General features: G+C 38.4%; 1 protein-coding gene across 3 annotated transcripts in view; it reads left to right on the top strand.

Moving 5' to 3' along the window:
- Positions 1-27,766, top strand: part of SUGCT (succinyl-CoA:glutarate-CoA transferase) — a 1,062,570-nt gene that overhangs the window by 52,519 nt on the left and 982,285 nt on the right. For all 3 annotated transcript variants that reach the window (XM_056113530.1, XM_056113532.1, XM_056113531.1), the window contains exon 8: positions 7,100-7,191. In XM_056113530.1, the coding sequence (XP_055969505.1) occupies positions 7,100-7,191 (92 nt within the window). The remainder of the gene's footprint in view (positions 1-7,099; positions 7,192-27,766) is intronic.

The raw sequence follows: 27,766 nt of genomic DNA, 5'->3' as shown, positions 1-27,766 counted from the left end.
TTTTTACTCCTTTATCAAAGATTAAGCGATCATATATTTGAGGGTCAGTGTCAGGATGTTCAACTTTATTCCAGTGGTCTGTGGGTCTTTTCTTTATTCCAATATAATGCCGTTTTAGATATTACCACTTTGTAGTAAAGTTTGAAGTTGGGGAAGGTGATGCCTACCATCTTCTTTTCCCCAAGGGTTGCTTTAGCTATTTTGGGGGTTTTATAATGTGCCATATGAATTTCAGGAGTGTTTTGTCTATTTCTTTGAAAATTTCATGGGTATCCTTATAGGGACCACATTGAATCTGTATAGTGCTTTGGGGAGTTTTGCCTTTGGCACATTTTAATTTTGGTTGTTATGCTTCATTGTTATTAATTCTGTAGTTGGGATATATTGCTATACCACTCCCTTATACCATCAATATACCCAGAGTCCTTGACCCTTGCTGCACCTTAGAGTCAAATTCCCTACCAAAAATGAAAAGTTCTGGAGATGTACGTTTTTATTATTGTTTCTGTACTGATTCCTGGAGGGAATGAAGCCGTAGTTAGTGCCCATGTACCTGTCCACTTCTTTGGTGGTCTTTTTCTGTGGGAATTATAAATGCAAGTTTCACTGGTGCTCAGAGCAAGATGTTTGAGAGCCTAAGTCTTGGATGGGAACCTTAAAATTAGGGCACTAGATAGGGGATGCCAGTCCTTTGTTCTTCAGTGAGGAGCTGAGAGTTGGATGCTTCCTCATTAGTGTATGGTCCTGTGCAATGTATGGCAAGCGTCTTCTCAGTCTTTACTGTTCATGTTGTTTTGGGTATTTTGTCCTAAGGAGAAGTCATTTCACTGGTTTCTGGATTTCTCTCAGAGAAAATCGTCCAGTATATAGCTATATATTCTATGTTTCCTTTGAAGGAGGAAAATGAAGGTCTTTCTAATGTCACTATTCTGGCCCCCCCCCAAAAAAGGAAAAAAGAAACAAGGACCAAGGAGATCCCTCAGTGGGTTGGGATATACGCTCTTCACGGTGGAGACACAGGTCCAAACTGCATTGGCCTTCAAGCACGTCTGCGAGTAATCCATGAACATTGCACTGGGAGTAGTACCTGAACACCACCAGCTATATCTCCAAACCAAACTAAACCAAACTAGACCAATCCAAATGAGAATTCTTCAGTTTATTCTTTGATGTTCATTTTTCATGAACAGTTTTTGAAAAAATGAAATTTTATATAACAAGAAATCATTAATAAGTGCTAAGTAATTTAATAGTCTGTTTATTTTAATTTACTGTTAGTTGTACAATATGTTTATAATAGTGTTAATGTTTCAGTTTTATGTTTACAAATTTATTGCACCTCCATGCTGCTAAGATACCAAATCTCCACCATTGTTCTGATGTTACTTGTACTTTGTCTCATCTCTCCTTCCTTTCTTGATAATCTCAATTCTATTTTCAGATTCCAGGGATATGTTTTCATGGACTGTTATTTATTCCTTTCGTTTTTCTGTATACTGTATATGAGTCAGATTATTCTTCATTTTTTTTGTCTTGTTTTAGCTTAACTCTATTTTCATCTATGTCATGGCAAATATGGCATTTCTTTACTTATAGTCACTGTCCTCCCATTGTTCATCGCTTTGCTCGAGCGGGCCCAGTAATGTCTCCACTTTGAGACTTGTTGTTACTGTGTTTGGCATATCTGATATGTCATAGGGAACTTGCCAGGCTCTGCCATGTGGGCGAGATACTCTTGGTAGCTTGCTGGGCTCTCCGAAACGGGCCTTTACTTTACTTACAGTTGAATAGAATTTCATTGTGTCTATATATTACGTTTTTTTCCCCTTTGACATTTGGGTAATTTCCAGATCTTGGCATTGCATATAATGTTATAATGAACACAGGTGTACATATATCTTTTCTTTCTTTCAGTTTCTTTATTGCAACTTAACTTCCCTTTACATATGAGGGTTTACTTCTGGGCACCCAGTTCTATTCATTGGTCTGAGAGTCTGCTTTTATTCCAGTACTGTATTGTTTTGATTGTTATGGAAGTATAGTGTAAGTTAGAGATAGGGACTGAAATGCCTCTCATTTTATTTTTTTCCTTACGTTGCTTTGACTATTTGGGGGAGTTTTAGCACTATTTTTATTTATGTTCCTGAAAAATGCTTTAGGTAGGATTTTATTTTTACTCTTTTAATTACTTATCAGTAAGTTTAAATCCTCAAGGCTTATAGTATCACACAGGTTTTGAGTTCAGTTGCCTTAGCAGGAAGGTTGCTTTGGGATTTGTCTTGAACCATGGCACTGTTCCTCAGATACTCTGGGTTAGGTTTGCCAACAGCAGTTCCTGTGTTGTTCTTTGCTGAGTATATGTAAGCACATCTCTTGCCCAGATAGATTTCTGTTTCACCTCGTGCGTAAACACCTTCAATTTTAAGAAAAACTGGGTGTTCCCTGTGTATCCAGAGACCCTGCTTATAGCCAATGCAGCTGACCTTGGACCACAGCTTTCCAGCCATTTCTGTCATTTAGAAACCCAGACCTCTACTGAATCCAAGATGGTGGAGAAAGCGATTAAAAACAAAACAAAGCAAAACAAAACAATTAATTATTACAGCCCATGACCATGAAATATATTTTTAAATTTTCTGTGTCTCCTATTTCTTTTAATAGACATAGGTTTCAATATGTAAATCTTTCATTTGCTTTTATTTTTAGTTATTTGGTTAGTTTTTTTTGGGGGGGGCACACCTGGCAATGCTGGGGTTTACTCCTGAATCCTTGCTGAGGAACCACTTGTGGTAGGCTCAGGGGAGCAGGGGTTGGGGGGCACTTATGGGATGCCAGGGATTAAACCTGGGTTGTCTATGTGCAAGGCAAGCGCTCCGGACTCTCAGCTTATTTTTAAAATTGACTCTCAGGTACTTGATGTTTTGGATATAATCATAAATAGGGAGCTGTTTTGATTTCTTTTTTCTTCTCGTTGGTTTTTTTGTATATAAAATTATGACAGATTTTTCTGCCTTGAATTTTTGCCTACTCCTTTAGCTTTATTATTTCTAAAGGCATTTTGATGGATTCTTTACAGTTTTATGTGTATATTATTATGTCCTGCAAAGAGTGATACTTTCCCATTTGAATGGTTTTATTTATTTTTCATTATTTATATGGTGAGAGTTTCCAATACTGTGGTGAATAATAGCAGTGAAAGTGGATATCCTTATATCTGATTTTAGAGGAAAGGTTTTCAGTTTTTTGCTAGTGGTGTGTTGTATACGGTCCTTTATGATATCAAAGTAAGTTCCTTTATACCCATTGTGCTGAGTTTTGTCATGAAAATGTATTGAATCTTATCAAAATATTTCTCTGCATTGATTGATATTATATAATTTTTCTTTCTTTTTGTTTATATGGGATAGCACATCAATTAATTTTCATATTTTGAACTCTTGTAATCCCTTGGATGAATCCCAGTTGGTCATGGGGTATGATTGGTTTTTGATTTTTTTTTTTGTGGGTGTGGGGGATAGTTTGGGCCATACCTGGTAGTGCTTAGGATTTACTCCTGAATCTACACTCAGGAATTACTCCTGATGGTGCTTAAACCTGGGTCTGCCATGTGCAAGGCAAATGCTCTAGCCACTGTGCTATCGCTCCAGCCCCCAGAAATCCTTTTTTTTTTTTTTCAGGAGGGAAGGACTTGTGTGGTATAGGTAATTAGTATTTAATATTTGTAAAATTTACTAGTAAATTGAGATTGAACCTGGGGATTGAAGCTGGATCAGCTGCATGCAAGGCAAATACCCTACTCACTGGACTATCTCTCCATCCCTGATTTATGATTATTTTTGCTGTATTACTGAATTTGGTTACCAATATTTTATTGAAATTCTTACCATATATGTTCTTTAGGGATATTGATCTGTAAATTTCTATTTTTAGTAACACTGTAGCACTGTCCTCTTGTTGTTCATTGATTTGCTTGAGTAGGCACCAGTAATGTCCCCATTGTGAGACTTGTTGTTACTGTTTTTGGCATATCAAATATGCCACAGGGAGCTTGCCAGGCTTTGCCATGTGGGTGGGATACTTTGGGTAGCTTGCTGGGCTCTCTGAGAGGGATGGAGGAATCGAACCCAGGTTGGCCGCATGCAAGGCAAATGCCCTACCTGCTGTGCTATCGCTCCAGCCCCTATTTTTAGTAATATCTCTAATGTCCTTACTTTTGGTATTGGAGTGTGTGGTAGGCTGCAAAGAAACAGAAAACCTTTTTTTTTCTGCTTTTTGGGTCACATCTGGCGATGTACAGGGGTTGCTCCTGGCTCTGCACTCAGGAATTACTCCTGGAGGTGCTCAGGGGCCCATATGGGATGCTGGGAATCGAACCTGGGTCTGCCATGTGCAAGGCAAATGCTCTAGCCACTGTGCTATCGCTCCAGCCCCCAGAAATCCTTTTTTTTTTTTTCAGGAGGGAAGGACTTGTGTGGTATAGGTAATTAGTATTTAATATTTGTAAAATTTACTAGTAAATTCAGGAGGACTTGGGATTAATTTTTTAGGGGAGATTTTTAATTACTGTTTCAATTTCTGTGCTAGTAATTTTTCTTTTCAGTCTTTGTTTCCTTTTTATTCAGTTTTTAGATTTTGCAGAATTCTAAAAATTCATTAATTTTGTCTAGGTTCTCCAATTTTATGTAGAGGCATAAAATTGTTTATAGTGATTCCTTATAATATTTGTATTTATTAGATATTTGTTGTAACTTCTACACTTTCATTTCTGATCAGTTTATTAGGGTTTTTGCTCTTTCTTTCTTCATGAATATAGCCAAGGCTTTGCTGAACTTGTTTATTGTTTTGAGAAATCAGCTCTTGGTTTCATTGAGTTTTTGTTTTCTCATTTGTGTATCATTGATTCTGCTCCATTTTTATTATTTCCTTCTTTGTGCTTCTTTTGCTACTGTTATTAATTTTCTAGTTTCTGAAGCTTGAAGTTGGGTTTGTGCCTTTCCCTGTTTCTGATGAAATTCTATGTCATGGCCTATTGGCCCTGATCCCAGACACCCAGATTCATTATAATACAGCTCAGACATAGTTTTCAGATCTCCGAATTGACTCCTCCAGACAAAATTCTCCCAGACACATTTCCTAGGTATCTGCATGGAGCAGTACAGCTCCGTCCACTTGACCCCACACCCTAGATTCAGTGTAGTGTGGCTTGGACAGTAAACACCAGTATAACTCACAGAGGCATTGTGTGTGGCCAATTACTCAAAAAACTTAAAACTGCACTGCCCTGACAAATTCTGTTCCAGCAACACCATTAAAACGTGAGATCGAAGCATACCTGCCATAGGAACAAACCTCCCAGGTCTTCTAGATGACTACCCACTCCTGGTGCCAACTCAGGGAACTTAGTCAGGGTACAGGATAGCCTGACCCTTGTCAGCAGCAAACATCATGTCTTCGTCAGCGGGAGCAGGATGAACATAGGATGCCAGTAGGAGATAAGAAAGTCCCCAGGACAGTTGACAGTGATGTCAGCTATCTGTTGAATCTGCCTGATACAAGAGGCCTTTAGAGCAGCAATCATAGCAGTGCTCAACAATCTGAAAATGACAAATCAATAAAATTGAAGAGAACTTGATGAAAAACATGAAAGGAACCATCCAAATAGAAGTAACATAACTTGAGAATAATAAGCTAATAATAATAAGCATCAGTAAGCTTAAGAAGCAATGTGGATGAAGCTTAAAAGTAAATCAGTACACTTGAGGATACAGGAAACAAATCCAGAGAGAAAGAAAAGAAAATAGAGAATGAGAAAAAATGAAGAGACTATAAGGGAGATTATTGACAGTGCTGAGAGAAACATTTTCAAAATTATAGGAATTCCAGTGGGAAAGAGGGAGAGGAGAAGTGAGACAAGTTGAGTAATTAATTGGAGAATTTCCCCAACCTTCAGTGTGAGCTGAGAGCACCTCTGTGCTTCAAGAGTTCCAAGAGTTACTAGACAAACCCAAAGAAAAACTACACCAAGACATTCTGTGATCAAAGATAGGAAGAAACAAAGACAGACAGATTCTCTTTGGCCGCCAGACAGAAGCAAAGCCTCACATACAAGAGAAAAAGCATTAGATTTGCAGCAGTTTTCTCTAACAAAATTCTGCAAGCAAGAAATAATGGAACAAAATATAAAGATTCTTTAATGAAAAGAATTTCCAATCAGAATCCTCTACCCAGCAATATTGTCACTTGAGTGGAAGAAGGGATAAAAATGTTCTCAAACAAACAGTGGTTGAGGATATATTTGTAAATTAGTCCACTGCTGGCAAGGACTTGGCAAGGGAATAACAAATGTCCAGTGGCAAGAGAGCCTGAGAACTTGTCTACAGAACTGAGGGCACACAGGAGGTTGTAGACACTGAGACAAAGAGGGGACCCTCTGGTGCAGGGTTTGGTGGAGAAATGTGTGCATGAAATATCATCACTTTGTATTGTAAGCTATGATGCCTCCAATGCAATGTAAAAGTGCTGAGGTGTCATCAACTTATTTTCAGAAATTTTAATCATTTTGATTTTCTTTGTATACTTGAGAGGATGGGTAAATATAACCAATGGAAACATCATCTAGTTTTATTTTCTTATTGTTTTGTAAAGAGTTGTAGAAAATACATATTGGAACCTGGGTGGTAAGTTAAATGAGTGAATGATGCTGAGAGTTTTATAGACTCTGACAAATTGAAAAATTAAAAGAGCTTTTATTTAAGATTAATTAATTGGTAATGAGAATTTGGATTCATTTTATGATCTTTCAAGAGAACCCAGACATTTTGCATTTCTGTGCAGTTTCCTGAATTTTTGATGTAAACCAAGTAAGAACATGTCAAAACACTTTTGGGACTTGTAAATATTTATATACATAGAATTCAGTTAAAAATTCTAGTTTGTAATTTTCCAGAGTTGATATTGATTGAATCCTTCAAATGATTGTGTTGACCTCATAGTGAGAAAATGCTACATGATTTCTGGACACAAAGGGGTTCTAACACATCTGTGTAATTTTGGTCTCCCTTCTTGATGCTAATTATATCTACTCTTAATGTTGTTTTAGGGTATGGTCAGACAGGTCCACTGTCTCAGCGTGCCGGCTATGATGCTATTGCCTCTGCTGTTTCTGGCATGATGCATATCACAGGGCCTGAGGTAGGTATCTTTTAGAATATCTATAATTTCCCCTTTACATTTCAAGGGCTTTTTTCTGCTCCCCAAATGATAGAGTCAAGGAAGTTAATTTTTGGAATAAACTGTGACAGTGTACAACATTAGCACTGTAGCACTGTCCACCCATTGTTCATCGATTTGCTCGAGTGGGCACCAGTAACATCATACAACAAATTGTGAGAATTGTTGTTACTGTTTTTGGCATATCAAATATGTCACCAGGAGCTTGCCAGGCTTTGCCATGCGGGTGAGATACTCTTGGTAGCTTGCCAGGCTCTCCGAGAGGGGCCGAGGCACAACATTAAAAATGAAAATATTTATTATGAATGTGCTCAAGGGCAAATGTTAATATTGCCCATGGGAAATAAGTATTCTTGTCAACAAGCAATAGATCAAGTGACATTTTTTGTATGTATTACTAAAGCTGAATATAGACATCTTCATGTGGCTTAGTAAGATTCTTTTTTGTTGGTTTGTTGTCTACCTAGACTTTTCACAGATTTTCATTTCAACTCATATGCTTTTATTTGGCATGGATATACAGTGAAGGTTTATTCCCCCCAAGTAGTCTAATAAGTGGTTATGATTTTTAAGATTTGTTACTTAAAGCCTTATCAGGGAATGACAAGATAACAGATAAGGTACTTGCCTTGTAGGAGGTCCATCTGGCTCAATTTCTAGCAGCCATAGGATCCCCCAAGTACTACCAGAAATGATCTCTGAATGCAGATTTGGAAGTAAGGCCCTGACCCCCCCAAGAAGTGAAAGTCTCATGTGTAATTATTTATAATTGTATTATGTGTTAGATTCTGATAGGTCAATTAATTTTATAACAGTTTTGCTCCATTGACAGTAGATTGGGAAGTTCCTGACAAAGCATATAGATGATCAAATGTAACTGGTTAACTTAGAAAAATGGATTCTTGAGAGAAATTAGAATGGAATTAAATAAAGTTTAAAGAGAACATATTTAGTAAATTAAAATGCTAAGCATATTTTTTACTGTTTCTTTGTTAATTTTAAGCCACCATTGGAATTTAAATTACTTGGAATATTTTTCCATACTTTCATTCTCTTTTATTTTCACAAATCATAGAGGAAAAGTGTGCAGTCTTTTCTTATGGTATCCAACTGTGTCAGTTTTCTAGTCACTGAAAGAGTGGAACTTCGATATATCTCTCTTTTCTCTATCTCATAGAAGTTCTTATATATATAGATGACATTTTGTTTTATTTCAGAGTACTGAACTTAATTGTTAAAAGGTGGAAATATCTTGTATATTTATGTCTATTTAAATTGTCATATTGAAATATAAATTAAAATACAACCTAGATACAGGATTATCACTGTATCAATAATGATCACTGATCCTGTTGATCATCGATTCCCTCGAGCGGGCACCAGTAACGTCTCCATTCGTCCCAGCCCTGAGATTTTAGCAGCCTCTCCTTACTCGTACTTCCCAACGCTGCCATGCTGGAGGCTCTTTCAGGGTCAGGGAAATGAGACTCATTATTGTTACTGTTTTTGGCATATCGAATACACCACGGGAAGCTTGCCAGGCTCTATTACTTGTTCCAATAAAACTTTTAAGAAATGGCAAACAGAATGATCAGAAAATAAATCACTAAGAGCTGTAATTGCTCTATATTTTAACCTATGTTAAGAAAAATGAAACCTTTTTAATATAATATAACAAAATGCTTCTTCTCATTACATAAGTAAGCTCTCAACTCTGGAATCTAAAGTATATTGCATTAAATTTTAATGCAAATCCAAAATTTTCATATTTGGATCTCATGATGGTAATAATTATGATTTACCTGTCTTTAATAAAACTTTCAAAGAAATTCTATGCTAATACATTTTGGAGTTTACATAAAATAGGTATGGCCTACTCGGGTAAATTTTCCCCTACATTTTATATAAATACTGCTCAAAAGTTGTTCATGATGATTTGTAACAGGCATTCAATGTTCAAACACCAATCCCACCACTGTTATCACCTTCTTTTTCTTTTTCTTTTTTGCTTTTTGGGTCACACCTGGCGATACACAGGGGTCACTCCTGGCTCTGCACTCAGGAATTACCCCTGGCGGTGCTCAGGGGACATATGGGATGCTGGGAATTGAACCCGGTTGACTGCGTGCAAGGCAAACGCTCTACCCGCTGTACCAGCCCCAGATTATGTACTTTAGAATAACCATACATGTGTTCAAATTTAACATTTATTATTATTATTATTATTATTATTATTATTAGTTTTTAGGCCACAACAAACAGTGCTCAGGGGTTACCCAGGCATGTGTTCAGGAATCACTCCTGGTGGTGCTTGGGGGACCATATGGGATGCCAGGGATCAAACCCAGGTTGGTTGCATGCAAGGCAAACACCCTCCCCACTGTACTGTCATTCCAGTCCCTTTAACATTTACTATTAAATAACTTTTTCCCCTAAGATTTTTTTTTTTTATTGAATCACTGCGAGATAGGCCCTTATATAGCTGTTCATGATTAGGTTTTCAGTCATACAGTATTCCAATACCTATTCCCCTACCAGTGTTCAGTTATCCTGAATAGGATTGGCAGAATACTAGATGAAGGACAACCATGCGAGCAAGCTGGGTTCTGAAAAGGATTCAGCATGATCGACCATATCCACACAGTGACCAAGTTCATTGAGGTTTCTCGGGAGTTCAAGATGCCACTCTGTCTAACGTTCATTGATTTAAAGAAGGCCTTTGATTCTGTTGAGACTGAAGCAGTCATCGAAGCCCTAGCCAATCAGGGCGTTCAAACTCAATACATCAGGATCCTCTGAGCTCTATTACGGATTCACTACCAGGATCTCACCATTCTACAAAGAAGTGATCATCCATGTCAAGAGAAGGGTTTGGCAGGGTGATACCATTTCACTGAAACTCTTCAGTTATGCCACCCTTGAGAACATCATGTGATGCCTGGAATGGGAAGGAATGGGAGTGAAGATAGACGGTCAGCAATTACACCACCTCTGCTTTGCTGATGACATCATTCTAATAACACCAAACATTAGCCAAGAGGCACAAATGCTGGCCGACTTCGACGGTGAGTGTGGAAAGGTCGAACTACAGCTGAATCTCACGAAGACAATGTTTATGAAAAACAGTCTTATTCCTGACTTTCCATTTGCTCTCAAGGCAACGAACATCTCCGAATGCAAGTTATGTGTACCTAGGTTGAGAACTTAACATGACGAATGACCTGGCACCTGAGTTGCACAGGAGGAAGAGAGCGGCTTGGAATACCTCCAAGAGTGTTGAAGAAATAGCTAAGAGGATGAAGAACCTCCGGCTCTGCACACATCTCTTTGATTCCACTGTTCTTCCTGCATTAACATACCCCTCAGAAACCTGGGCCCTACAAAAACAGGATGAGAATGCTATTTGGGTCTCCCAAAGAGGAATTGAAAGAGCTTTGCTTCACTCAAAGGAGAGAAAGAATCTGGAGTTCCATCTTCCATTGATGATCGAGAATCAGGGATGCTGTCTTGTTTGCCAAGGCATTGGAAGTCAGATGGGCTGGACACATAATGAGATTTGGAGATGAGCTCTGGACTAGAGCCATTACTGAGTGGATTCCACAGTACATCAAAGATCACGTGGCCACCCACCTACGAGGTGGTCAGATTTCTTCGTCAAGACCTTCGTGTTCCTAGAACGAGCAGATGCCATTGGGCTACACCAGCACGCATCAGGGATGAATGGAGACGTAACTGTCATCTGCTCAAGCAAATTGATGAATAACGGGATGTCAAGTGATCAGGTGATCAAGAAGAAACAGATTTTTTTCCCTCTTACCATGTTTATTGAAGAATCAGATTTTTCCAGCTCTTTATGGGCTGTCTCGTACTTTCCAGGTTATTTTGTAACAGTTTTTGAGTATGGCTGACTGTTCAGGCATAGGTAAATATTAAAATTTTTGAGAATCAAAGATCTAGGAGGAACCTCATGCTTTGTCTAAACTTCCGGTATACTCATTGAAGAAGGACCCAACCTTCTCCCTAGAATCTTCTCTAAGATCCAAGATGGTCATGTGCAAATCAGGTGCCCTTCCTGCTGTCCTATCTCTCTAGCCTCTCATCCCAGCTTTCTTAAGGGAATTGTTTGCTGAAAATCCTGTTTTTCAGCCTGTACATGTTCCCTCTGTTTCATTGTTTTTCTTAAAAGCAGCAGAAAGTTGGGTTCAGTTTTCTAATCCCTTTTGGCATTCTGTCTCTCTTTCTCTGTTTCTGGGCCATACCTGCCAATGCTCAGGGGTTAATCCTGGTTCTACATTCAGGGATAACTCCTGGCAGTCAATGCTTGGGGAATCACATGGGATCCTGGGGATTTAATGTGGGTTGGTGGTGTGTGAGATAATACCTGCTGTATTATCTCTTCGGTCCGTGTCTCTTGATAGGTGCATGTAGGCCATTGGCTTTAAGTGAGATTATTGACATGGAGATTTAATTTTTGCTGTCATTCTGTAAAAATTACGCATTTTTGTGAAGTTTATCTCATCTTAAAGAAGCTCCTTCAATGCTTCTGTTGCTTATTAATTGGACTCAGTGTTGTACCTTCAAATCTGAATGATATGTACAATGGTTGAGTATTCCTATTGAGATAGTCATATCATTGAGATTATTATTTATTTATTTACATTTTACCATTTTCTTCTGATATGTATACTCTCACTTGATAAATCTGCTGTGAATCTTAAGGGAGCACCTTTGTGTGTAATTTTTTTACAAAAAGTTTTATTAAAGAACCATGATTTACAAAGTTGATTTTCAGGCATAAAATGATTCAACAACAATCCGCCACCAGTGTCAGATTCCCTCCATCAGTGTTCCCAGATTGCCTCTCCACCCCAACCATCAGTCCACCCTCACCTGCCAACAGGCACTTCACAGAGTTTCAGTGGGTGTCACCTAGGTCTCATGGTTTCATTTCTGTTGAATCTGTGCTTTGGTTATATGGCTATAACCCCTCACTCATCTCACTGAATCCCTGATATCTGTTCACCCATAATTTCTTTTTTAAATCTTGATGCCTTCAGTATTTTCATCTCTTCTTTGGCTTTCATCATTCTGATTATAATGTGTCTTGGAGTATTTTTAAATGGGTCTCTTGGTTGAGATTCTTCAAACCTCTTTAATCTGTATTCCTGAACTCCTCAACACTGGGAATTTCTTAGTTTTAATTTTTCAGTGATGAACCTTCTAAAATCACCTTCCTTTTCCTCAGAGACTCTGTTGATTCTTATGCTGTTTCTCTTGAGTTTATGCCAAAGTTTTCTTGTGTACTGCTCATTTGAGACTTCTTTTCATCTTCTATTGTTTCCTAAAGGTTTCCCGCATTCCATCTTGAAGTTCATGGATTTTATCCTCAGCTCTGTTACTCTGCTGACATGACCTTCCTCTGAGATTTTATTTCACCAACCAAATTCTTCAGTTCTATCCTCTTTTTGGAATTTTCTCATGTCTGGCCATATGCTTTCTTATACCTGTACCATTCTTTATTGAACTCATTAAAATATTTTTGGCTTATTGTCTCTGAAGTCCTTATGTGAGAAATAGTGCACCAGGTAGAGCTCTTGTCCTCATTGCATATGATCCCCCATGCATCTCCAAGAGTAATTCCTGAGTGCAGAGCCAGGAGTAACCCCTGAGCATCTATGGGTGTGGTCCCCAAACAAACAAAAGTTATCTGAGAGGTTAAAGAACAGTTCCTATTGGTCAACTGTTAAGGCTACCATCTTCACTCAGTAAGCATGGTGGGGTTCTACATTGTTTCCCCCCTCCACCCTGTGTTCCCCATTCCCTCCCCCCCACACACACATACACATCCCACGACTGCTGAGGGATTCAGCTGAATATTACTCTCTTCCATCATACCTTGCTGGAAGTATACCAACCAATTGTGTTGTTACTAAGTAGTTTCAAGCTTTATGTGAGGGTTCCAGGAAAAATTTTGATATCAGTGACCCTATCTACTTTCCGGGTATTTTATGATCTTATGAAGCAGAGAGAGAGAGAGAGAGAGAAAAGAGGAGAGGAGAGGAGAGGAGAGGAATGTGTGTCAGGGGCAGCTAGTAATTTTAAAGAAATTTTAAGCTCCATAAAAGTTTTAAGTAATTTTATGAAGGTTGTATTTGAATGTTTTCAAAAACACTTTAATTTGGGGCTAGAGCATTGGTACAGGGGGTAGTGGGCTTGACTTGCATATGACCAACCTGGGTTTGATCCTGGCATTCCAGATGGTCCCCTGAGCCCCTCTCCCCCACTTCCCATTCCCCTCTTCCACACGCTCCCTCCTCCCTCCCAAAACCACTTTGCTCCCAGAGTGATTCCTGAGTACAGAGCCAGTAGTAATCCTTGAACATAATCAGTGTGGCTCTAAAATCCAAAACAAACAAACCAAAAAACACTTTGATTTCACTTTTTAACCCAATACATGATGTTTGAAGCCAAGTAGTGTGGAAGGTATTTGAAGAGTTAGGGGCATAATTGAGTGGTTTTGTTAAAGCATAATTGGGAAGAACAGACCACTGGTTAAAGAAACTTTGGTACATCTACACAATGGAATACTATGCAGCTGTTAGGAAAGATGAAATCATGAAATATGCATAGTGGGTGGTCACGTAGAGTATCATGCTAAGTGAAATGAGTCAGAAAGAGGGACATAGAGTGACTGCACTCATTTGTGGAATATAAAATATCATAACATTAGACTGACACCCAAGGACAGTAGAAGCAAGGGCCAGGAATATTGTTCCATGGTTGGAAGCCTGTCTCATGAGCTAGGGAAGAAGGCAACTGGGATAGAGAAGGGATCTCTAAGTCAGTGATAGTTGGAGGGATTGCTTGGGATAGAAGTTGTATGCTGAAAGTAGATAAAGGACAAAACATGATGACCTTTCATTTTCTGTATTGCAAACTGTAATGCACATAAGCAGACAGAGGGAGTAAGTGGAAAACTGTCTGCATAGAGGCAGGGGAAGGGGTGGAATGGTGGTGATTGGGAATACTGGAGACATTAATCATGGAAAATTACACTGGTGGAGGGATGGGTGTTTGATTGTGAGTTTCAGAGAAAAAGTGGAGTGCACAGGACTGGAGTGTTCAGTGGCCAAGGGCTGCTTCCCTGGCTGGTCCATGGTGATGGACAGATGAAGGACCGAGGAATGGAGCATCTGGGCCCTAGGCTGGTTGGTACTCAGTTTATTTCTCTCTCCTGAGCATAGTCCAGTCTCTCCCTTACAGCACAATTTTAGTTGTAGTTTTGGTCGTAGTCCCAGTCATCATAGTTCCATCATCCTAGTCTCCTCATAGACCTCAAATCCCTCTACTAGTCCTTCATCATAGTCCCCCCTGTCTCCTTACAGCATAGTTATATAGAAATAATGAAGGGTGGGGGCATACATAGGTGGCATTGAACATTGTCATAACAACAAACAGACTCTCTTTTAAAGTCACTCTTTTAGGGGAAGTTCTAGGGGATTAACTCAAGGACAAAATCTCATCTGAGGTTCAGTACTCTAGATTACTAGGATATCTGCTCCACGGCAGGATTCCATCCAGGGTATATTGCTGTCTTCTTTTCTCAGCTAATAATCCATTTAAACAATTATAGTGAATTTACTTCTTATAATATTTCTAGTAATTTTGTATGAACACAATAAAAGATATATTCAACTTAAAGTTTGGCTCTTCCTGGGGAAATTTTGCTATATATTGCAGACCATAGTCCTCAAGCTAGATTACTCTTTCCTAACCCCAGCAGGGTACTTACTCAGTTACTTCTTTTTGAGTCATGACAGAGTTTGTTCCATGACCATTCTCTTAACTTATACTTGTTGTGCTTAGCTTGTCCCTTTCTAATGCCAGGGTAGCTTACAGCTTTCCCTGGGTCCATCCAGTTCCTTTGTTGGTACCTTACTTTTGGAGGTGTTAGGAAGTAAAGGCAACTGAGACTTAAGTCAATATGATGGACACTTAGGGGTAAATATTGTTGGAAGTCAATTAATGCCCATGCTATAAAAGCATAGCATCAACTATTTTCCTGTGTCTATACAAAAAGGACATTGCTAAATAAACCATGCAAAGGACATAAAGGAAAGAGAAAGGCAATATAGGATTATTAGAACTTTATGGAATTGGATGTACCTCAGGGGCACTGTTGTGGGAGTAACTCAATAAACTTAAGCTCCTTGTGGGAGGAGCAAGGATAATCTAATGTTATCCAACATTCGATCATTGTATGACTAAAACTCAAACATGAAAGCTTTGTTTTTTTTTTTTTCTACTTAACGCTTTTTATTTATTTATTTTTTTAATTTATTTATTGAATCACTGTGGGAAAGGTTACAAAGCTTTCAGGTTTATGTCTCAGTAATGCAAATATCAAACACATTTCCCTTTACCAATACTTATTTTTTACCATGAAGAACCCCAATAAAACCCCACCCCCCACCCCTCCCCGTCCCTGTGAGGCAGATGAATTCTAGTTAACACTCTATCTGCTTTGATTAGATTCATTGTTTCAATAAAAGATTCACCACTATTATTTAGAGTTTACCCCCCCCCCCCCCCCCAAATCAGACATGCTGAAAAAGCATTGTGAAGTGATTTGCTTTCTACAGCTGGGTTAAAGAATTAAATGTTGGTTTTGGATTTCTGCTATTTTACCTATTGACCCTGGAAGTATTTCTACTGAAAGTCAGATAGTTAAGAAACTGGTTTCTGTGTTCTGGAGTCGTGGCCATTCTGGAGAGCCGCTCGCGGGGGGCAACCGGTGGCCTCGGTAGGGCGTGAAGGGCGGAGCGAAACGCCCCCCTAAAGCTTTGAAGTGTAGCTCAGAGTGATTCAAAAACAAAGAAACAAACAGCCCCTCCCCAGAAAAAACATAATTAGGGCAGGAAGTTTTAACTGGATTTTCAAAAGTTTGAATTAAAAAAAAAGTTTTATATAATTTATCACGTGTGTATAGAAGATCTTATTAAATATGAGATGTATTTTAGTGTCTTAAGAAAAAAATACACATATAAATAATAATATAGGGCTATAGATACAGCAGTAGGGTGCTTGCCTTGCGCATGGTAGGCCGTGGTTTGATCCCTGGCATCGCATATGGTCCCCCAGCCCTGCTGGTGATCCCTGAGCTCAGAGCCTCAAGAGCATGGCCTGAACAAAGCTTAAGGACCCCAGACTTACTCAGAATATATTTTATTTAATGTAATATATCAAACTCTCTTTGTGAGTATTGCTAGTGGTTTATCTATCTTGTTTATTTTCTTGAAGAACCAGCTCTTGGTTTCATTGATCTTTCGGATTGTTTCTTTGGTTTCCATGTCATTGATTTCTGCTCTAAGTTTTATGATCTCTTTCCTTCTGCACGATTTGGGCTCTTTCTGTTGGTCCTTTTCTAAGGTCTTGAGCTGTGAATTCAGGTTGTTTATGTGCATACTTTCTTCCATCCTGAGAAATGCTTGCAGAGCTATGAATTTTCCCCTTAGTATGGCCTTCACTGCATCTCATAAGTTCTGGTAGCTCGTGTCTTCATTCTCATTTGCTTCCAGGTATCTTTTGATTTCATCCTTGACTTCCTTCCTGACCCACTCGTTGTTCAGCATTTAGTTGTTTAATTTCCAGGTGTTTGATTTGGTTCTCTGTGTCTGTGTGTGTTTCACTTTTATCCTCAGTGCATCGTGGTCTGAAAAGATGGTTGATACTATTTCTTTCTTCCTGATTCTATTCAGTTATGTTTTGTGGCCTAGCACATGGTCTATTTGGGAAAATGTTCCATGCGCACTGGGGAAGAATGTGTATTCTTTGTGGGGTATAAAGCCCTGTATTGGTCTATAAACCCTTTCTTTTCTATTTCTTCTTTCAAAGCCAATGATTTCTTGCTGAGTTTTGTTCTTGTTGATCTATCCAGAGGTGATAAGGCGATATTGAAATCTCCAGTTACTATTTTGTTGCTAGCAATGTCCTCCTTAAAATCTGTTAGCAGTTGTTTTAAATATTTAGCTGTTCTCTCATTAGGGGCATATACATTTAAGAGTGTGATTTCTTCCTGATGTACATATCCCATGATGAAGAGAAAATAGCCTTTGCTGTCCCTTCTAATCTTTTTTCAAGGTGAAATTAATGTTGTCAGATACTAGTATGGCCACCCCAGCTTTTTTGAGGGAGCTGTATGCTTTCAGGATTGTTTTCCATCCTTTCACTTTGAGTCTGTGTTTGCTCTGACTGTTGAGATGACTTTCTTATAAGCAGCAGAATATTGGATTCTGTCTCTGAATCCATTTTGCCACTCTGTGTCTCTTAATTGGTGAATTTAGACCGTTGACATTGAGAGAGATTACTGTTATGGGGTGTTATATCATCTTTTTGTAAGGGTCTGCTGTGGTTGTAGGGTTTGTTTTGTCTTATAGTAGCCCCTTTAGCCCTTGTTTTAGGTTTGGTTTTGAGTCTATGAAATTCCTGAGATGCTGTTTATCTAGAAAGTAGTGTACCGTTTCTTTGAGTTTGAGTGAGATTTTAACCTTATAGAGTATTCTTGGTGGAGCATTCATTTCAGTGAGTTTTTTCACTATATCTCACCACTGCCTTCGGGCTTGGAGGGTTTCCTCTGATAGATCTGCTGTGAATCTAAGGGGTGCTCCTTTGTATGTGATTTCCTTCTTTGTCCTTGCTGCTTGTAGTATTGTGTCTCTATCGGCAGCATCAATCATTCTAACTATGATATGTCTTGGAGTATTTTTGTTAGGGTTTCTTTTAGCTGGCACCCTTTGGGCTCCTTGAATCTGAATAGCTGCATTTTCAAGCTCTGGGAATTTTTCCGCAATGATTTGTTTAACCATGTCTTTTTCATTGGGATTGTTTCCCTGAGCTTCTGATAGTCTATTGATTCTAATCTTGTTCCTCTTGGAATTGTCTCCTAGGACTCTGATTCTCTCTAGCGTTATTTTGAGGTCCCTTGCCATTGTTTGTTGTTGCCTGTTGGCTTGGTGCAGCTGATCTTCCAGCTCACTGATTCTTTCCTCAGCTGTGGTCATTCTTCTTTTGAGGGCACATATTGAGTTTTTTATTTCATTGACGGAATCTTTGATTCATGACATTTCTGTGCATAGCTTTCCAATTTCTGCTCTGATTTCTTCCTATATTTTCTCAATTGTCTGATCCATTGTTTCTTTCATATCCTCCTTCAATTTACTGGACATCTGTCTGACTGTTTCATTGAGTTCATTGAACATCTTCATGACTTCATATCTGAATTCTTTGTCAGAGAAGTCCCTTAGGTGAGCAGCACCTACAGAAGCTTCTGGACTCTTTTCATCAACCCCCTCTTGTGGTGGGGATTTACATTGTTTCTTCATGTTGGAGTGTAAGTGTGGGGACTAGATTCCTTGGTATGACTCAACTACCTGCGGCTGTGTGAGCATTGGCCTGCTGAAAATTAGACCATGTCAACTTCTACAGAAGCCATGCCCAATTCTAATGCGGCCACACCCCCATGGGAACCTGGTGTGTGTGTGGGGAGTAAAGACAGGGTGGGGGAGAAGACCAGCTCAGTTTGGGGGACAGAGAGGAAGAGGCAGAGGCTCAGAGCTGCTGTCTCCCAAGGTCCGAAAGGACGCCGGGGGGGGCTTGCAGGGAGAAATCCAAGTCCCGAGTTCGAGAAGTGGCGGATAAACTGACCTAGGTGGGGGGGGGGGAGAAGACCAGCTCAGCTTGGGGGACAGAGAGGAAGAGCGCCCTAGGATTTTAGAAAGTGCCACATTCGAGGCTCATTCACGGTTAGGAGAATGAGACCCATCATTGTTAGGTTTTTGGCATATTTAATACGCCATGGGGAGTTTGCCAGACTCTGCCGTGTGGGCAGGATACTTTTGGTAGCCTGCCAGGTTCTCTAGAGTCGAACTAGATAATAAGGTGTCTGAGAGCTAGGTTTTATACTCTCTGGGTCTTGGCCATTGATGGGATTACATGGTGCCGGGGGCAGTTGGTGGGTGTAACGCCTACATACTAGAAGATGGGGGATCTGGGTGCAGGAGGCCTATCTCAATCTGAGCAGGCTTGTAGATCTACGCCCCAGGTCCCATACACCTAGGTTCCTCTAAGGATGTCATTTGACATCCAATGACAAAATGGATGTCATTGCTTCTAAACTTGAAACCTTGATTGGTTTGACTGCTGAAATTCTTGTAGGATTTGATCCTGTACTTCTATAGTTAAAAGTCCCTTAACATTTCTTATTCCTCTAATTAACAATTCTAATTTACTAATACAAATAGGAGTTTTCTTAGGTTCATAATTCTTTTTCAGTTACTATGGCTGCATGCCAAGAATTTACTATTTTTGCATTTATTTAATCTCTAAATAAAATAAAATACTAGGGCTTTTCAAACACAAAAGACTCAATATATATTCTTGTTAAGTGCTTATAGAAATTCTATTTTTTGGGGGGTAAGATTTGAGTCACACTTGACTGTACTCCTGGCTCTGGACTCAGGAGTCACTCCTTGCCGGACTGGGGAAACCACGTGCAGTGTCAGATACTGATTGAGTCCAGGTTAGCTGCATGCAAAGCAAGTACCTTACCCGCTGTATGTCTCCCCAACCCTGTATAGAGCATTCCTGATGACAGACAACATGTTGATATAGAAAACAAGTATGTCTTTGACATGTTATGTAGAAGTTTTGAGCAAGTAAAGAGGATGTGTTTTCACCATTTATTTCCACTTTTTGTAACTTGTATGCTAAGGGCTTGATAATGTATTTGGATAAAACAAAAGTGTCATAAAGGATGAAAATATAAATATTCCTTTATGTGATAGTGGTTTATTATTATGAACCAGATTGGTTTTAATGGATTTTATCATTTAAATAGGCCCTTGATTCTCTTTAAATTTTTCACAACTAAATAAAGACTAAAAAAGTTTAAATCAAATTGGCTCCGCTTTTTTGCTTGACCTATTTCAGAAATGTCACATGTGTAATCATTCCAGCCTTTTACGGTGTTTTTGTCCATTTTATCTTGGAAGTTTGTAACACTGATAGAAAAATATTTTTCAATGAGTAATCACATTTAAAGTCTGTAGGGTAATGTCTGAGACATTTTTTGCCAGTGGGAAGTGAAAAATAAGATAGGTAAAATTGTAAGCCAGAAAAGTCTTCAGGAGTTCATTGCTTTGTTGTTTTTAGGGGTGGTTTACTTAAATGTTACCAGATATAGACAATTCCTCACAGAGGTTAGAGTTTCCTTTGGGAATGCTTAAACAAGTTCAGAGGAGACTTATTAAATATAGGATTGATTATATGCAGATAGTGAATATGAATATTATTTTGTCTTAGAGATACTGACTTTTAGATTTGTGTTTGCCTTTCTCTGCTCTACTAACACCGAGGCTATAAAATAGTTTCTTGAATAAATACATGGAAAGAAGTAAAATGACTTTTAAAATTATTTCTTAGGCCATCCCTTAAAATATCACAATTCCCCAACCATTCATTTTATTTTATTTTCTCCCAGTTTTACCCTATTTAAACTCAGGAGAACAGCCAGACTGAATGATATTTTGGGTATCTGACTGTGGGAGCTAGCTCAAAATGATTTAGATGATAATTAATCACTGTGGACAAGAAAATAGTATGATTGATGTGTTAAGGAATTTTTAAGAGTTTGCAGTTTTGTCTACTTTTTAATTTAGTGGGCAGTCAATAAAAGGATTAATCCAGTTATTTTATAAATATTTTGGGTTTTTTTTTTTTTGCTTAAATTTTTAAAGGTGTGTTTCTTTTAGAGGTGTATTAGTTTCAGGAGGAGGTCCACTTAAATTGCATAGAACAAACCATCCCACATCAGAATAGAAAATTTTTTTCTTTTCTTTTTTCTTTTCTTTTCCTTCCCTCCCTCCTTCCCTCCCTCCCTCCCTCCCTCCCTCCCTCCCTCCTTCCCTTCCTCTTCATCTCTCCCTCTCTCCCTCCCTCTTTCCTTCCTTCCTTCCCTACCTTCCTTCCTTCCTTCTGGAATCCACCTGGTGGGCTAGGAAGACCATATGAGACATTAGGGATCAAACCCAGGCCAGCTGCATGCAAGGCAAAGGCTCTATAGCTCTGGCCACACAACAATATAGTGTGTTGCAATGTAGACACTTTTTTCTTTCTTGCCAGAGACCTGTTTGCCAATACATAGCTGAGACCGATCTCTTAACTGTGTGCTATCCTGCTATTCTTCCATCACTGAAAAAGAGACTGCACTCTGGAGTTCTTTCAATTTTGAGAACAGTTACTCTTTCAGTTGAAGGACTCCACAATGTCACCGAGGCACACAGGTCATAAACTATGCTAGAGCTCTTTGTAGGTGATAAAGAATAGGAATATTTAGGAATAGAGTCTACAGCCTTGGAGCTCAGAGTTTCAGCTCCTATACCAACTTATTTTCTGGTAGAAGAAATGTTACTTGTAGGACTCTCTAGATGACTCCTGGAATGAGCATATTTTGGAGTCAGTGTGTGATTCAGTGGGTTGTTACTTATTCAGTAGCTGTTCAGATACTATGTTGTGTGTTTTGTGGATCATAAGCCTATGAAGTTAATGGCAGTGACTATGGGTTTTTCAGGCATTAAAACATTCATTTGTTCTGAATACATTATTGTTCTGTATGTAGGTAACCCTTTGAACTTCAAAGGGAATCAAAATTTTGTTTTCTTTCTCATTAGCTCTACAAGTAAGTCCTGGTGATTTCCATAATGAAATCTTACGACATTTTGTATTAATAAACAGAGTTTCCTGTTCATTTTTCCCAAATTGGCTTTGCTTACACCTTCCCCACCTAATCAACAAAGTCTATGAGTTAGTTTTCTAAATATCACTTGAATTTTTCCATTCCCTCTCTCTCTCCTTGATTGAGGTTCTCATGTTTTTCTTGGAAAGTATTGCCAGATTATCTGATGGATTCACTAGCACTACACCAATTCCTTTTATATATGTTTATAACCCTTGCTTAATTATTAGAACAATAAGTGAGAGGTGTTCCATCATTACCAACATTTGACCATTGAGGAAAAAACTCAAGATTGCAAGAACTTTCCAAAATTTATCTAATTAGTAATGGTAGGGAAAAAAAATCACACTTTAGAAGATAGATGATTAAAAAATTCTTGTGCCGTAGGGAAAACCCAAAATGTTTGGCATATTACATTGATATAATGAATGACTCAGTATGAAGTAAAAATATAACATAGAGACATGGTTACATTTAACAGCAATTTTTATTTTGGAAATGAAGCCAACTACTGAAAAAAGAGTTTTAGCATTTTTGTTTTTAATGAAGCAATTAAGTTGAGTAATATAACTATAGGGAAAATGCTTGAAGTTTCAAATTCTTGTGTTGCTTTCGAGCATCTGCCAGAATTGATTTAAAGTTTCTTTTGTACTTTTTAAAGATGGGCAAGATTTTAAATAACTGAAAAACAATTTATGTTTTTTTCTCTCCCTTTTTTTTGCTTTAAAAAGTTGATTTTATTTGACATATTTAAAGTAGTGAGAGAAAATATATGGGATAATAAATGAAAATGTTTTACAAGTGGTACTACATGGAAAGCATCATGCTAAGCGAAATGAGTCAGAAAGAGAGGGATAGACATAAAAAGATTACATTCATCTGGGGAACATAAAGTAACAAAATAGGAGATTAATACCCAAGAATAGCCAAGATCAGTACCAGGAGGATTACTCCATGGCCTAGAGGCCAGCCGGGCATTCTAGGGGAAAGGGCACTCAGATAGAGAAGGGAGCACCAAATAAAAGGTGTTTGGAGGATCCTCCCAGGTTGGAAGATGCATGTTGAAAGTAGACTGTGGACCGAACATGATTGCCACTCAATGCCTCTTTTGCAGACCACAACACCCAAAACGAGAGAGTGAACAAAAGGGAATGCCCTGCCACAGAGGCAGGGTGGGATGGGGGGATGGGGGTGGGAGGGATACTGGGATCCATGGTGGTGGAAAATGGACACTGGTAGAGGGATGGGTATTTGATCATTGTATAATCGAAACCCAAGCACAAAAATTTGTAAGTTTACAACTGTACCTCATGGTCTTTCACTAATAAAAATTATTTCACTAATAAAAAAATGAAGATGTTTAATAGTTCTAAATTATGATCTTGGAAATAATATTTTAGCATAATTAATTTTATAATTCAAGATAGTATTGTGTTCAGGAAACAAAATATGTGACATTACTCTCATTTTCCTCTTTTTTCCTCTTCTCCAAATTGCATTATACAAATAAACTATAAAATATGTCTATTATTTCAGTGTTTCATTTTTAAAATACTGAAGGTTTTCAACTTTTAATTTTGAAAGTTTTACACTAATAGGGAACAATTGTATGGTGTAATATAGAATTGGATTTTTAGTGTGAATTAATGTTATGTGCATATATGTTGATTTTCAATGATATATATGTTTATTTTAACAAATTAATGAACATATGTACATACTAATTTCATTCTAATGTTATTAAAGTCCTTGTCTGAGGGTCTGCTGAGCAGTTTGTTGCTACTTGTGCCTTTATTATTTTTGCTTCTTGAGCTTAGGTGGCTTCTGTGCTACTTGCCCATCTAATTTGCTGTTCTCCTACTGAGCTTTCTTGTCAGTATTGTGAAATTTGGAGGTGTTGTGCTACAAGATGTATAAAATTGGGACAGTTCTAGGCCTGCTCCACTTCCAAGGGGACTCCAGTGTTTTCGTTGTACCTGAAAATTTTTATTGGTTTGGTGTCTCTGCAGAGATTGGTTGTGAAGCACTGAAACTGGGCCATTTGCATGGCAGTGACTGTGGAGTGTGCATGTGGCTGTCCAGGCAGTCCATCTCCCTCCTGAGGGGGACCAGAGTTTTTAGCTCAAAGAGCCATGTGGTTATGAGTTTCAGTGGCTTGGCTTGCACCTCTTCCAAGATTAATGAAGCTGTGAAGCTTGGCCACTGTTTACATGGTAGTGGCTGTGAGATCTGTAAATCTTAAATCTTAAATAGAATGTTCCTTTTTTTGCTTCTTGTTTTTGAGAGGCATATTTGTCTTAGTTAAACATAATGATTTTAAATGTGGTTTTTAAAATTTTCTTATTTTTATTAGAGTTTAATAAGATGATTTAAATAATGTTAAAATGTATGGTATTGATGTACAAAGTTACTGCACCCTGCACCACCAAAGTGTCTCTGTGTCTTCCTACCACTGTCCTATGTCACTTCTCATCTGTTTTTCATTTTAAGCTACATCTCCTCACTGCTAGAAAACGAGTTTTACAGCAAGGTTAAGGCTTTGTCACTGTTTGATTCTGTCTATTCCTTTGTTTCTTTCTCTGTATTCTACAGATGAATGAGATCATCTGGAATTTTTTCTCTCTCTGTCTTCATTTACTATGAGACCCTCTAGTTCCATTCATATTGTAACAAACTTCGTGGTTTCATCTTTCTTTTTTTTTTAACCATTGCTTAGTACTCCACTGTGTTTATATAACACAAATTCTTTATTCATTTATCGATTATTGGGCATTTGGGTTGTTTCCATATCCTGGGTATTGTACCAAGCACTGAAATGAAATTGGGTATGGACTGAGCATAGGTGCCTAGACTATTTTACTGCTGCAAAGAACATATGTGTTATTTTTTTTCTCAGATTTTATTTGGATATTTGGGTGCTTTTCATTCCATGCAAATTTCAGTAGAGTTTGTTCTAAGTCTTATGAGGAATGTCATTGATATTTTAATGGGTATTACATTTCATATGTTTAGTGCTTTGGATAGGATGGCTATTTTAATAGTGTTAATTCTTTCAATTCATGACCATCATCAAATATTTTTCCATTTTATAGTGTCTTCTGTTTCTTTCAATAGTAGCTTATAGTTTTCAGTGTAGAAATCTTTCATCTCTTTTATTAGGTTGCTTCCTAGGTATTTGATGTCTTTTATAATTTGCTTGTGGAAATGCAACAGATTTTTCTGTGTTGATATTATACCCTACTACCTGGCTACATTTTAACAAGTATTGTTTCTAAAATCTCTAAAAATAAAAATCATTTGTTCATGGTTTCTAAAAATGTATTTAAAAAATTTTTTTAATTAAACCACAATGCTTTACAATGTTAGTCATGGTTGAGTTTCAGATATACAATGTTTCGGTACCAATCCAACTGCTGTGTCAACTTCCCTTCATCAAAGTTCCCAGTTTCCCTCCTATACACCCTGACAACCTACCCTCTTGACAGTAACCCTTTTGAGTTTAGTTGTTACAATTTGAATCTTGATTTCAGTTCTGTTGACTTTTTGGTTTGGATATTTAGCTCTTTCCTTCTTTAATATCACCCATGTGCCAGAATTCACTTGAGCTCTGCCCCCTATTGCTTCTGATCTGTCTCTCAGAGAGTTTAGGGTCTTTTATGTGTATTTTCACATAATCTGCAAATAGTCATAGTCTGACTTTCTTTTGAATTTAGATCCCTTTGTTTTCTTTTCTTGCTTGATTGATTTGGCAAGTATGCCTAAAAGCATGTTGAATAAAATTGCAGAAAATGGTTGTCCTTTTTTTGTGCCTGGTCTCAGTGGGAAGTCTTTCAAGTTCTTGCCATTGAGTATATACATATATACTGTGAGTTGGTTGTAAATTTCCATTGCAACCAAGATTAGTTATATGCATAAAATGCTACCATTAACAGTTTTGTAAACTGTTTTGTCAGGATGTTATATTTCTTCTGTTTTGTTGAATTATTTTTATTAATCCTGACAAAAAATTTCTCTGCACTTCTTGATATGAACATATAATTTTTGCTGGCTAGGGCACACAGGACTGTTCTCAGAACCGACTCCTGGCTCTGTGCTAAGGTATCCTGGCAGGAATTGGGGGACCGGATGGGTTGAGGGATTGAATCCAGGTTGGTTGTGTGTCAGGCAACTGACTATACGTGTTGTACTGTCTCCCCAGCCCATGATCATATGTTTTTTTAATCTTTTTTGGTTATTGTATTAATTGATGCAGTTGGTGTATTTCATTAATTGATTTGTACATATTGAGTATGTAAAACCAAGCTCCCGGAAGAGAACAAGGCAGTCTCCTGCCCCCGCGCCTTGCTGTCCTCACCAGGGCCCCTTGGAGGAGGGTGGATTGAGTTTCCATCTCTGCCCTGAGCAGAGCCCCGACAGCTGACAACCTCCGGGACCCAGCCAAAGCCATGCTGGGATCACTCTCCACACGCTTGGACAAGGAACCAGCAGAGGAACCCAGGTGTGTGGGACCGGAGCTGAGATCTCCAAGCCTGCTCAGTTTGGGACTGGGCCTCCTCCACCCAGCTCCTCCATCTTCCAATAGCTAGACAGTTACACCCACCAACTGCTTTGTAACTCCATCAACGGCCAGGATCCAGAGACTCTAAAACGAAGCTCCTGGAAGCTAATGTGGCTGCGCGACCTCTTATTCTCTAGTTCTCACTCTCAGAGAACCCAGCAGGCTACTGAGAGTATCATACCGCCTATATGCCTGACTAGGAACACCTGTAAAGGTGATTAGAGGCTGCCCCAAAAGCTTCCATCCCTCTCAGAGAGCCCAGCAAGCTACCAAGAGTGTCCCGCCTGCACAGCAGAGCCTGACAAACTAACCGTGGCATACTCGATATGTCAAAAACAGTAACAATGAATGGTACTCATTCTCCTGATCCTGAAGGAGCCCCCAATATGTCATTGGGCTACACTAGCACATGACAGGGACGAATGGAGATGTTACTGGGCCCGCTCGAGTGAATCGATGACCAACAGGGTGATAGTGAAAGTGATAATGACATATTGAGTCATTATTCTGTATCTGGGATAGATCCTACTTGCTGTGATGTATGATAATTTTTATGAATTATTGGATTCAGTTAGCTAAGATTTGTTATTAATCATTTAATTGATGTTCATCAGGGATATCAGTTTGTAAGTTTCATTTTTAGTTATACCTATGCTTTTGGTAATTGGGGTAATGGTGGATTCATAGAAGCTGTTAGGAATGATTTCTGTTTATTCAGTAATTTGGATAGGCTTTAGGAGTATGGTCACTAAGTGTTCTTTAAAGGTTTTGTAGAATTCACTAGTGAACTCATCTGGACTGGGACTTGTTTGGGGGAGATTTCTAATTATTGTCTCAATTTATTTACTCATGATTGGTCTGTTCCAGTTTTCTACCTCCTTCTGATTCATTCTTTGGAGTTTGTATGATTCTAAGAACTCATCCATTTCTTTTAGGTTCTCCAGATTACTGGTCTAGAGTTGTTCACAGTAACTTCTGTGATTTTTTTTTTCTGGGGCACATATTAGAATTTTTCCCCTTTTATTTCATCAGTTGCATTTGAATTGTTTATTTCTTTGTGAGTCCAGCTAAGAGATTGCCAATTTTATTTATTCATTAAAATAATAACACAGTAACAACATGTCTCACAATGGTACTGGGCCTGTAGAAACTGTGTGTTTTATGAAACTGTTAATGGTATATTTATA

Source organism: Sorex fumeus, unplaced genomic scaffold (assembly GCF_029834395.1).
Source record: "Sorex fumeus unplaced genomic scaffold, SorFum_2.1 ptg000020l, whole genome shotgun sequence".
Classification (NCBI taxonomy): domain Eukaryota; kingdom Metazoa; phylum Chordata; class Mammalia; order Eulipotyphla; family Soricidae; genus Sorex; species Sorex fumeus.
Note: the sequence above shows the minus strand (reverse complement) of the source record. Positions and strands in the feature narration are given on the sequence as shown.